Source organism: Oryx dammah, unplaced genomic scaffold (assembly GCF_014754425.2).
Source record: "Oryx dammah isolate SB20612 unplaced genomic scaffold, SCBI_Odam_1.1 HiC_scaffold_11, whole genome shotgun sequence".
In the NCBI taxonomy this organism is placed as follows: Eukaryota; Metazoa; Chordata; class Mammalia; order Artiodactyla; family Bovidae; genus Oryx; species Oryx dammah.
The window spans coordinates 40903000-40915569 of record NW_024070195.1 but is presented as its reverse complement, the minus strand read 5'-3'; the positions used below and the strand labels follow the sequence as shown (position 1 = coordinate 40915569).

General features: G+C 42.0%; 1 protein-coding gene across 1 annotated transcript in view; it reads right to left on the bottom strand.

Moving 5' to 3' along the window:
• Positions 1–9860: 9860 nt before the first annotated feature.
• SRPK1 (SRSF protein kinase 1) overlaps positions 9861–12570 on the bottom strand; it is a 68590-nt gene continuing 65880 nt past the window's right edge. Inside the window, 1 exon segment of the mRNA XM_040249836.1 lies at positions 9861–12343. Coding sequence (XP_040105770.1) covers positions 12159–12343 — 185 coding nt within the window. The 3' untranslated portion in view covers positions 9861–12158.

The window sequence follows — 12570 nt, the reverse complement described above, 5'->3', positions numbered from 1 at the left end:
TGTAGCCTCGCAGAATGACTCATGAGGCTGCGCTGTAGGACCTAGGGAGAGAGGGGCAGGGGGATGAGAGTGGAGTCTGGGGTAGGAGGGGGCACGGGCTAGCTGGCAAAGGAGACCGTCACTAAGCGGCAAACAGGAATCCTCTAGTTTTACTTGTCTTGAGAAGCGGGAAAAACACAGGGAGAGAAGAAATAATTTAAAACAGGCAGGTGGTTTCATAAACTCTTCTTTTTGTGGAGCCTGGCCAACAAGAACAGACTGTTTTAAGAAGTCATTATTTGTAATTTGGACCCTTATTTTCAGAAGATTTATAAGAGACATAGTGGAAAACCTAATGAAACATAAAAGACATAGAAAGGAAAACAAATACTAGAGAAATCTGGGCTAATAGAATTAGTAAACTAGATATTACATTTAGTTCCCTGCTTCCTGAGAGCTGAAGCAAAAAGCAAAACATGACTTAATCAATTTTAATATCTGGTTGAAAAGGAAACATAACATGTTAATTCCCTTATTGTCTTTTAGGTTTCTAAGATGTGAATTAACAAGAACATGAAGGAAGACCTTTTAAAAAGAAAGAAAGGGGAGGGGAAGGAAGGAGGGAGGGAGGAAGGAAGGGAAGGAACAGCCCACAGTGGCATTATATCCCTGACAGCTGTCACTTACTGAGGACTCAGAGCTGCTCAGGCAGTGTGTGTGGGTAGGAGAGATATCTCCAGTTTAATTATTTCAATTTTTTCTAAGAACCTTCCAATCCTTGACCACATAAACATACTTTTTTGAAAAACAGTAAATCAGTACTGCCCTCCTCCCCACAAATTTATTAGATGATGTAACCTGCCACGGGGACAGGGGCTCTGGCTGCAGCAGACCTGGGAGGCGTGGTGTGTGGCAGAAGTCCTCTTGGAGGAGGTTGCCGTTAGCCCCACAATAGAGCTGCCGCAGACGCCCCACAATAGAGCTGCCGCAGACGACCCACAAACTGGAGCACAATTATACCAGAGAAGTTCTTGCACTGTTCCATAAGTTCTAGGGCCCACAACAGATTTTCAAACCTGGGACTCAAGCAAAGGGAGAACCTCCAGGGAATCTGACTTTGAAGACCAGTGGGATTTGATGATAGAACTTCCCCAGGACGGAGGAAACAGACTCTTGGAGGACACAACAGCACCTTGTGTGCGTCAGGACCCAGGAAAAAGGAGCAGTGACCCCACAAGAGAGTGAGCCAGACTTGCCTCTGAGTGTCCGGGAGTCTCCAGCAGAGCTGTGAGTCAACAGTTGCCTGCTGCAGGGTCAGGGGCACTGAATACAACAGTCCTGGGAGCCGTGGTATGCTGACATAAGTCCTTTTGAAGGAGGTCACCATTACTGCCATTATCCCTACCATAGTTTGACCTCAGGCCAAACTATAGGGAGGGAACACAGCCCCATCCATCAGCAGAAAATTGGATTAAAGACTTACTGAGCACGGCATTGCCCATGAGGGCAAGACCCAGTTTTCCCCACAGCCAGTCCCTCACATCAGAAAGTTTCCACGAGCCTGTAGTCATCCCTCAAGGGTGGAAACAATAAAAACCGCAATCACAGGAAACTAACCAGACTGATCACATGGATCACAGCCTCATCTAACTCAATGAAACCATGAGCTTACATGTAGGGTCACCCAAGACAGACGGGTCATGGTGGAGAGTTCTGACAAAACGTGGTCCACTGAAGAAGGGAATGGCAAACCACTTCAGTCTTCTTGCCTTGAGAACCCCACGAACAGTATAAAAAGGTGAAAAGATATGACACTGAAAGGTGAACTCCCCGGGTTGGTAGTGCCCAATATGCTACTGGAGAAGAGCAGAGAAATAGCTCCAGAAGGAATGAAGAGGCTGAGCCAAAAGGGAAACAATGCCCCATTGTGGATATCTATGGTGGTGAAAGTAAAGTCTGATGCTGTAAAGAATATTGCATAGGAACATGGAATGTTAGGTCCCTGAATCAAGGTAAATTGGAAGTGGTCAAACAGGAGATGGCAAGAGTGAACATTGACATTTTAGGAAACAGTGAACTAAAATGGACTGGAATGGCGAATTTAATTCAGATAACCATTATATCTACCCCTGTGGGCAAAAATCCCTTAGAAGAAATGGAGTAGCCCTCATAGTCAAGACCATCCCCAAGAAAAAGAAATGCAAAAAGGGAAAATGGCTGTCTGAGGAGGCCTTACAAATAGCTGAGAAAAGAAGTGACAGGTAAAGGAGAAAAGGAAAGATATACCCATTTCAATCCAGAGTTCCAGAGAATAGCAAGGAGAGATAAGAAAGCCTTCCTCAGTGAACAATGCAAAGAAACAGAGGAAAACAATAGAATGGGAAAGACTAGAGATCTCTTCAAGAAAATTAGAGATACCAGGGGAACACTTCATGCAAAGATGGACACAATAGACAGAAATGGTATGGATCTAGCAGAAGCAGAAGATATTAAGAAGAGGTGGCAAGAATACACAAGATCTATACAAAAATACACAAGAGCTATACCAAAAAAGAGCTGTAACAGTGATTTATCTAAGAGCTATAACATGGTCCATTCGAGACCTGAGAGCTATAACACGGTCTATCCAAGACCTGAGAGTTGTGACACGCCGAGGGGGCTTTAATGTCCGTCACTCCAAATCTTTATTGTGACGAGACAAAGAACCGAGAAACATACACTCGCGTGACATCTATGGTGCCATGACTTGGGTTTAACCTGGCTGAAACAACCTCTGCGCCGCGGAAGAGGCGAAGCACAGCAGGAACCCAACTCAGCGAAGCTCCCGCGGTAGAGGCAGACTGCGAAGAAAATCCAGCGCAGGAGCAGGCCCATCGTGCTGGAAACCGTGACAGCGAAAAACAAACTCAGCAGAAAGCTCACGCGGCCCAGTCTCAGATTCCAGAAGACCTCTGGTTAAGAAACCTTGGACCCCTGGACAAAACCCCGAGAGGGATTTTCAGAAGATCCTCTGACCAATCCTGAGGAAATCCGGTACACTGATGGAAGCAGCTTTGTCTTGGATGGAAAAAGAAGAGCCGGGTCAACAAGCTACAACATGCAGTGCCAGTTCAACAAAGATAGAAAACTACAGCCGGCCACAAAAATATCACTCACCCTTAGATGGACACTGCTATAAGGACTCTGGAGAAGGCAATGGCAACCCACTCCAGTACCCTTGCCTGGAAAATCCCATGGACGGAGGAGTGTGGTAGACTACAGTCCATGGGGTTGCAAAGAGTCGGACATGACTGAGCGACTTCACTTTTACTTTCATACCAAAAAAGATCTTAATGACCCAGGTAACCATGATGGTGTGATCACTCACCTAGAGACAGGCATCCTGGAGTGTGAAGTCAAGTGGGCCTTAGGAAGCATCACTATGAACAAAGCTAGTGGAGGTGATGGAATTCCAGCTGAGCTATTTCAAATCCTAAAAGATGAAGCTGTGAGGGTGTTGCACTCAATATGCCAGCAAATTTGGAAAACTCAGCAGTGGCCACAAGACTGGAAAATGTCAATTTTCATTCTAATCCCAAGGAAGGGCAATGCCAAAGAATGTTCAAACTACTACACAATTGCACTCATTTCACATGCTAGCAAAGTAATGATCAAAATTCTCCAAGCTTGGTTTCAACAGTATGTGAACTGTGAACTTCCAGATGTTCAAGCTGGATTTAGAAAAGGCAGAGGAACCAGAGATCAAATTGCCAACATCTGTTGGATCACAGAAAAATCAAGAGAATTCCAGAAAAACATCCACATCTGCTTCTTTGACTATGCTAAATCCTTTGACTGTGTGGATCACAACAAACTGTGGAAAAGTCTTAAAGAGATGGGAATACAAGATCACCTGACCTGCCTCCTGAGAAACCTATATTCAGGTCAAGAAGCAACAGTTAGTACTGTACGTGGAACAACAGACGTTCAAAATTGGGAAAGGAGCATGTCAAAGTTGTATGTTGTCACCCTACTTTTTAAACTTATACACAGAGTACATCATGGGAAGTGCTGGTCTGGATGAAGCACAAGCTGGAATCAAGATTGCCAGGAGAAATATGAATAACCTCAGATATGCAGATGACACCACACTTATGGCAGAAAGTGAAGAGGAACTAAAGGTGAAAGAGGAGAGTGATAAAGCTGGCTTAAAACTCAACATTCAAAAAACTGAGATCATGGCATCTGGTCCCATCACTTCATGGGAAATAGATGGAGAAACTATGGAAACAGTGAGAGGGTCTATTTTCTTGGGCTCCAGAATCACCGCAGACGGTGGCTGCAGCCATGAAATTAAGAGACTTGCTCTTTGGAAGGAAAGCTACGACAAACCTAGACAGACTATTAAAAAGCAGACATTGCTTTGCTGACAAAGGTCCATGTAGTCAAAGCTATGGTTTTTCCAGTGGTCATGTATGGATGTGAGAGTTGGACCATAAAGGAGGCTGAGCGCCGAAGAATTGATGCTTTTGAACTATGGTGTTGGAGAAGACTCTTGAGAGTCCCTTGGACTGCAAGGAAATAAAATCAGTCCATCCTAAAGGAAATCAACCCTGAATATTCATTGAAAGGACTGAGGCTGAAGTTGAAGCTCCAATACTTTGGCCACGTGATGCAAAGAGCTGACTCACTGGGAAAGACCCTGATGCTGGGAAAGACTGAAGGCAGGAGGAGAAGGGGATGACAGAGGATGAGATTGGTTGGATGGCATCACCGACTCAATGGACATGAGTTTGAGCAAGCTCCAGCAGATGGTGAAGGACAGGGAAGCCTAACATGCTTGCAGTCCATGGGGTCTCAAAGAGTCAGACATGACTGAGCAACTGAACAACAAATTTTAATATGCATAAATTACCTCAGAAATCTTGTTAAAATTCAGACTAATTTAGCTGAAGTTCAGAAATCCAAGCACTGTGTTTCTAACCAGCCCCCCAGTGATAAGCTACCAGTTAGGGGTTACACTTTGAGTAGCAAACTGTTAAGAGTATAAACACTGTCTCATGTCTTTGCAATGTTCCTTATTAAATTTTTTTAAAGCCCCAAACGCCACTGTTGTACCATTTCATTGCTAAACCAGACCTTACTTAGCCATTTAGGACTGCTATCACGGAAAACTTTTTGCTTCTGTTGATAAATTCTGGGGTGGCATTACTGAATCAAAGCTAAACTAGCTGTCTTTTTTCTTGCCCTATATATTTTTTTACATCTTAAAAGACATTTATGAATTTTTACTTGAGGGACACTGATATTATATATACCAATGAGGAAGTTTGCATGTCTGGAGTAGAACTGAATTAAAATGTGAGTATTGCATTTTTATTTGCTTAACAATGTTAAATTCTATAATCTTTTTTTTTTTTTAATATGACAGGTCATCTATTTCCCCGACAATGGAAAAATGAGCAAATCAAATTCTTCAGAAAACTTGTTCCATGCTTCCCTGTGTCTGCTAGTCTAGGCCTGAAGTCCTGAAGCCTTTCATTATAGGATTAGAAACTGACAGTTTCAAGATAAGACCTCTTACTATATTCGGAAAACTCCAGTGGGGCAGAAATGCAGTGACCACATCCAAGACGTTCTGAGTAATGGTTTAACTCTCCTGACTAGGAACCCACCTTCTCTTCCTATCCCTTTACCCCAGCAAGTCGCTTTACCATCTTGAGGCCTCTCTGTAAAATGACAGCAAAATGAATCTTTGTCTAGGGTGAGTCCCCGACAGTCTAATTCACTGAGGATACTTGTTTGAAAGCACCCAGAAATTGCCATCCAGCTCTTAGAGGGCAATTAAAAAGAGGTGGCTGTAACCATGCTGGATTGTTTCAGGTTGAGGTTTAGGGAGTCCTTTGCTTTTTTCCTCAGGTTTTTAATTGATGCACAGAGGAAACGACTAGAGGGGTTACCAGAACCTGAATCCATCAGGAAGTCTCATAAAGACTGGGTGACTTTAGGATGTAAAAACTTTCAAGACTAAATTGACTTTTTCCCTTTGGGAACCAAAAATCTTATTTCTTCAGTGCCCACACTGACTCAAACACAATGGGCTAACAGTTTCAGAAAGTTATTAGTAGCCAAGTCATTTGTTACAGTATAGATGACTGTCTCGTTTAAAAAAAAAAGGTTTGGTACGTTAATTGGTGAATCTTACGTTTCCAGAGGGGAACTCAATTTAGGTAATACCTCATCGTAGCAGATGCCAAGACAAAGACAGGCTCCTTAGGCTGTTCCCTGTTCTCAGGATGGTATGTTAAAGCAGGGTTTTGCTGATTACCTGCAGTGAGTGATCCAGGAAGAACAAGTGTTCTTTTTCTGACCTTGGTACATTTCCTCAGTAACGTATGGGTGCTGTTCTTTCACAGGTAGAAAGTGGGTAAATGCTGAACAAAACCGTAATGGATCTTGATCAACTAGCAGTGACATGGAAAACAGGCTTATTCTGGGCTGCAGGGCGTGCTTTTTAACCAATGTACTCAGACACCTGCCCGGTCAATGCAGTGTCTCCTCTAGCTCAGATAGGCTAAGCATGAGTATCTCAGCATTGTCCCAGTTGTTGATGATGGGAACCATTGGGATGGGACTTATGAGTGATTACATTCATGTTTTCTTGTGCTGATAAAATTTCATTGTCAGGCATCTACTTTATGCAAGCTTTTTTTTTTGGGGGGGGGGGGGGGCACATAGCCTGTGGGATCTTAGTTCCCCAACCAGGGATCAAACTCTGGCCCACAGCAGTGAAAGCAATCTTAACCACTGGACCACCCTCAAGTGACAGAATTTGGCCAATCCTGCACCTTAGTGACATTTTTAGCTAGGTCTGTTATTTCTTGTAACTTTTTATAAAAGGCAAAAGAAAAACTTCTAAGGCCTCCTTGTCTTTAAAGGATTTCTCACTAGAATGGCAACTATGAAGGTCCAGAGAAGCTTCTGGGGGCTTCAGGTACGTCTGCCAATAGCCTTCATCTTGCCCTCAAGAACAGTGAGTTTCACCAAAGGAGTGGATGTTTACCAACCTGGAGAAGATCTGCAAATCTGAGTCACATGAGTCAGCATTTCATCTTTTGCTTGATCTTCAAGAAAACTCAGAATTCAACCTCTCCAATAAAGTGATGATTTTCGTTGACAGTAACTGCATCAGCCTTTCTCAAGTGGTTTGATCTTTAAATTCAGATTTCATCTTTGAAAGTATACAGAAAAATCAATAAAATCAGCACTCCTCTAACCAAGCTTACTATGCTCCTTCCTCTGCCATTGGCTGGGACACAGGAATGGTTGTGATGCCCAAGCTTGAACAGTGACTAGCACTGAGCAGGTCAACAGAGGAAGGCCTTATGGTTTATATCTGAAATATGAACCAGAAGGATGTCCTTCCTAAATGCTTTCATTATCTTACATCTCCGTATTAGCTACCTGTTGCTGCGTTAACAAATTACCCCAGGACTCAGTGGCTTAAAACATTTCAATTTCTACAGGTTGAAAGTGAAAGTTGCTGTTGTGTCCAATTCTGCAAATTCTCCAGGCCAGAATACTGGCGTGGGTAGCCTTTCTCTTCTCCAGGGGATCTTCCCAACCCAGGGATTGAACCCAGGTCTACCCACATTGCAGGTGGATCTTTACCAGTTGAGTCACCAGGCAAGCCCAAGAATACTAGAGGGGGTAACCTATCCCTTCTCCAGGGGATCTTCCAAACCCAGCAATCAAACTGGGATCTCCTGCAGTGCAGGTGGATTCTTTACCAACTGAGCTATCAGGGAAGCCCTCCTTCAGGTTAAGAATTGGCAAGGATTAGCCAGGTGACTTTGCATCAAGGTTTCTCACAGTGTTGCAACTAAGGTGTTGGATCTGCTTCCAAGCTCAGGGGTGTAGGACTTTTACAGGTAGTTGGGCCAAGGGGCCAAGTTCCTCGCTAGCTGAGGGCCTCTCCAAAGGCTTGTACACCTGGCGGCTTGCTTCCTCAGAGCAAGAGTTCCTACACAGAGTGCATAGACAGAAGCCATGGCCCCTTTGTAACCAAAAAGTGACATCCTGTTACTTTTGAACAGTCACAAAGTCCAGCCCACGTTAAAGGTGAGGGAATTGTGTAAGTGACTGAATACCATGTAAGAATCATTGGGGTCCTTTAAAAAGTTGCCAGTTATTAAAAATTATTTTCTGCTGAAATGGGCATTTACCAGAATGCCTTACTGCAACAAAGATTAGATTCTAGTAACCTTACATGCTGATGGATATGTCTGTTTTGTAATAAACTGAAGATGACAGGCCCTAACCATCAAATTCCTCCTACTTTTGCTATCCAACCTCAAGGATTTATAGTAAGGTCCTCTAATTGCCAAAACTGACCATACTTTTCTCTGTATTTAATAAATCCAAAGCAACCAATTAAATGTCTTAAGGGCACAACTTCTAAGAACATAGCTCAAATCGCAGGCAGCTGATACTTTCATAACATGGTCCAGTTCTGCCAAATGGAGAGCAAGGCTTGTTACTGTTACAGTATTAAAATGGGCAATAACTAGATATGAGTTAAGGACAAAAGAGATTATGATAAAAGAGTGAACTTGGTAGGATATAAAACCAGATAATCTATGTATGGAAAACCCTCATCAGTAACAGAAGTAGGTACTAATGTAAACTTGCTTAGTTAAAGCTTCTAAACACATGATCTCAAGCTTTATGGTTTTTTAACTGTTTCTGATATCATAAGGAGGTGGTGTGGGTTAATATTTGTGCAACGACTTAAAAGGATAAATACATATCATCTAAGTAGTTTTTGAATTTCACCTCTGGAACAGCTTAATGGTTTCCCTGTGGATACTCAGGGTTTTAACTCCAACTCAGTTTGATGGTTCTTTTGAGAAAGCTTAACACAAGACTTAGAGGGACTGCCTAGAATTGTCAGTCTGATGAACATGCCGGTTTGAAGAATTCCAATTTAATTTTTGGTTGTTTTATAAACAGGTTACATTCTGGTCAATACTACAATACGAACACACTGCGTATACCTTAAAGCATAGTTCAATTAGAACAAAATAATTAAGCAGTTTACATAGAGTTCAGGGCTAGAGAAGGGCTTTATGAATAAACATTATCACAAAAATGAAAGGCAAATTAAAAAAACTGGAAAATGTGACAGAAAAATGGCAAAAATGTTACCACATCATCAAACAGGGAAGCATGCCAAAAGAAAAGTTGGGTACCGTAGGCAAATGACCAAAAAAGGGCCAATAAAACCTGTGAAACAAGCTTCTGACTGTACTAGTCATCCAATATGCAAATTAAAACAAGATACTCCCCTTTGGGGCGATCAAACTGGCTATTAGAAATAAAATGAGAGAGATTACAACAGGCTCACTCAAACACTGTTGGTCACCACAAACCAGTCCGACTGTTCTCCACTTAAGTTAGGCAACATTTACTAAATGCCTTTAAAACGTGCTTACTCTCTGCCCCAGCCAATCCATTTCTAAGAATTTATACTGAGGGGTGAATGAGACAAATATATGAAAGCCTGTATATTCCAGTGCCTTGAGATTCACAAAATTTTGATATTTTGCACTTTGTGATCTTTAGAGAGAGAAAAAAAAAAAGACAACCCACAAATATTCAGGAAAAATGGTGGAGTTATAGGAATAACAATTTTCTTAGAATTTTCCAAAATGTACTTTGTTAATCCCACTTCACCTCCAACTTAAAGATAGAAGCAAAGCTACAAACCCCACAAAATAATGTGTTTAAGTTATACAGTTTCATGGTATATTTAAGTTCAAAAAGCAACTCAACCAATCCGTTACTCCATTCTGAAGCTAGGTCAGATTAACTTGGGCAACAAACAGAAATCTGGAAACATGTAGGTTATTAAATAATTTTATTGTACTGCATTTACAAAGAAAACAGACAATGCACCCAGTAGAAAGAATAAAAATGTGTTTGGGGTTTTATTTTTTACTGAGAGCAAATAGAAATCCTTTAGTGAGATCCTGGCAATTTGACAGTAAGTTCAATGAAGGTACATGGGATACTTGGAAGATCAAATCCTACAGCTGCCTCTTTCTACGGCTTTGAATTCATCTGGCTCCTTAAGAGATGGGGGGAAAGCCCTTATTTGGTGGGAAAACATTTCCAAAATGAAGTTACAGGTTCTCTCATTACATTTCTCTTCATGTTAGTTGTTAAAACAGGGCCTTCTGTTTGTGTATGTTTTGCTTAGTTCACCTTAATGTCATTACCAGAGTTCCTATCATTCCACAGTTGTGATTTTACAGTGTAGGAAAGAATTCAGTTCTAGTCTGGTATTGCTTTAGATGTATATGTCGCTGAAAACCAAAAGTGGATTAGAACTGCTGAAGGATTTTCCCTGCCGTTGTTTGATACAATCTATTTTCTTTATTCTTGATAGGTGCATAGACAGCCTCACTTAAAATTCTTTCTACAGGAACATGTCTGATTTCAGGATTACCATCAAGGATCCGATGAAATGGCTGGCCAGTTATTCAGGGTAATATGTTTGTGAGTTAAATGGGTTGCATAATTGCACCACTTTTTCCTCTGCCTTTGTTGGTAAATGGCAGAATCTAGATTCCAATCTTCTGTACAGAGTTGGCCACCCAGCAGCCTCACCGCTGCTTTGTTAGCAGCGCCTCGAGTTGCACCTCCTTGGCTTTCTGTAAATCAGTCCCGTAGCCACTTCTGGAGAATGCTGAATCCCCAAGGCCCACTTGGTCCGTGCAGAACAAGCAGCTATGACCCCAATCCTGCCCCTCTTTTGCTTTTCAGTATGACCCGAGGAATATACGTAATGTCTAGGGCAAGTCTAGGAGAGGCTTATTCTAAAATAAGATTCACAAAGCCTTTTCCCATTAAAAAAAAAAGCCTCAAGTACATTTTCAGTCATCTCAAAATTTTAAAGTTACATTATACAAGGAAATAGCAGCAGAGAATGGCTAATCTTAAACCAATCGAGAAAGAAAAATAATAAAAACAAACACAACCCTCAAAATAAACAACAATGAAAAAAGTGCCATCCCACCCCCTCCCCTTGACTCTTGTATCCTGGGATTTTGTTTAAGACCTGAAGCCTCTGAGAAAATGAGAAGGGCAAAGCCATAAAAGGAAACTGCTTCATGGCTGAATTCTGGACAAGGTAAAGCAACGGCCCTAAATAAAAACTGGGGACTGTTTGTAAAAACAAAAACAAAAACAAAAAACAAACCAAGAACTCTAGGATAGTTTCTTCTCAGATGGGAAAATCTCTGAAACTTAGTTCTCTTTTCCAGAGTCATCCTGAATTCTGTAATTATGGGGCAATAAACTCAAGTGCAATGAGTAAAGTGCCAGCCAGGGATTAAAAAAAAAAAAAAAACACCAGCCAATCAAAGTAATTCTGCTATGAGAGTACAGAAAAGACACAGGAAAGGACTGTTTGCAGAACATATGTGGTTCTGAAGAAATTACTAGTCAATGGTTCCAGTTTTGTTTCCATCAAAAATCAGACTGAATATTCGAGGACCTTAGGGTTATTAAAGGATGAAAGGAATTTGACAGTGCTTTGAACAGTGATAAATGTTACCTAAATTTGGTGTTTATACAGCTCATTTAAAAACACAGTAGCTTAAAAGTCGCAGAAAAAATGTGAAGATAAGAGGACAACAGAAACAATCCAGGAAGATGATGCAGCCTGGATACAGCAAGTTTAATGTCTCTGCTGTACACGGAAGTAACACCCTTTCCCCTTCTCATCCTTATGCTGGCAACACGATATGCACTAGAATATTTGACTCTCAGAGTCAGTGAGTAAAAGGATGAGCTCATACATCTTCATAGCTCTTTTTAAAAGGATGCTTATAATTTAAAGGATGTCCTAATGTAAAGACAAGGGTACAGGGTGTGAGGCTGTTTCACATTTTAGTCCATTAGTCTTTGGCAGAGCCCAACCAAGGCCAAATTCACCTAGGATGCCCAATGGCTGTGGGAGGATCTCCACAGGGTCAAGTAAGCACACCCAAATGAACATGTTGGATTAAACAAAAGACACAACACCCTAGAAACCCTTGAAGGCAGAGCTTCACCCTGAAAAGGGAAGGGGGAAATGCTTGGAGGGGAGGAGTAGAGGGCCAGCCTGTGATCTCTGCTGTGGTGCTGGACTGGGCTTAAGAGTTGAGCCAAGGGTGCCGGAGACAGTCGGCGGCAGTGGCCCTCTTCTCGGGGATCAGCTCCAACATGGGCAGTAAGAAATCTGTGAAGCCAGCTGCCTCTTCCTGAGGCCACTCATACTTCTCCACTAGAACCTCAAAAAGGCCCCAGGGTTTCAGCTTCGTGATGTGTTTCAGGTCACCTACGGTAAAGACAGTACAAAGAAACTGACCAACATTGGTAAGTGACATTGTTCTGTGGAAACCCAGGAACTAATCCAGGCGGTCTATCAAGAAATCAAACTGCCACCAGAATCTAATCCTTCTCCATTCATAAAGCACCTCTCTTATCTAACGCATTCCTTGGAAAGAAGTGTCTCCATTTTTTCACGAGGCCTAAAAATTTAAAACAGTATTCTGATCCACCATT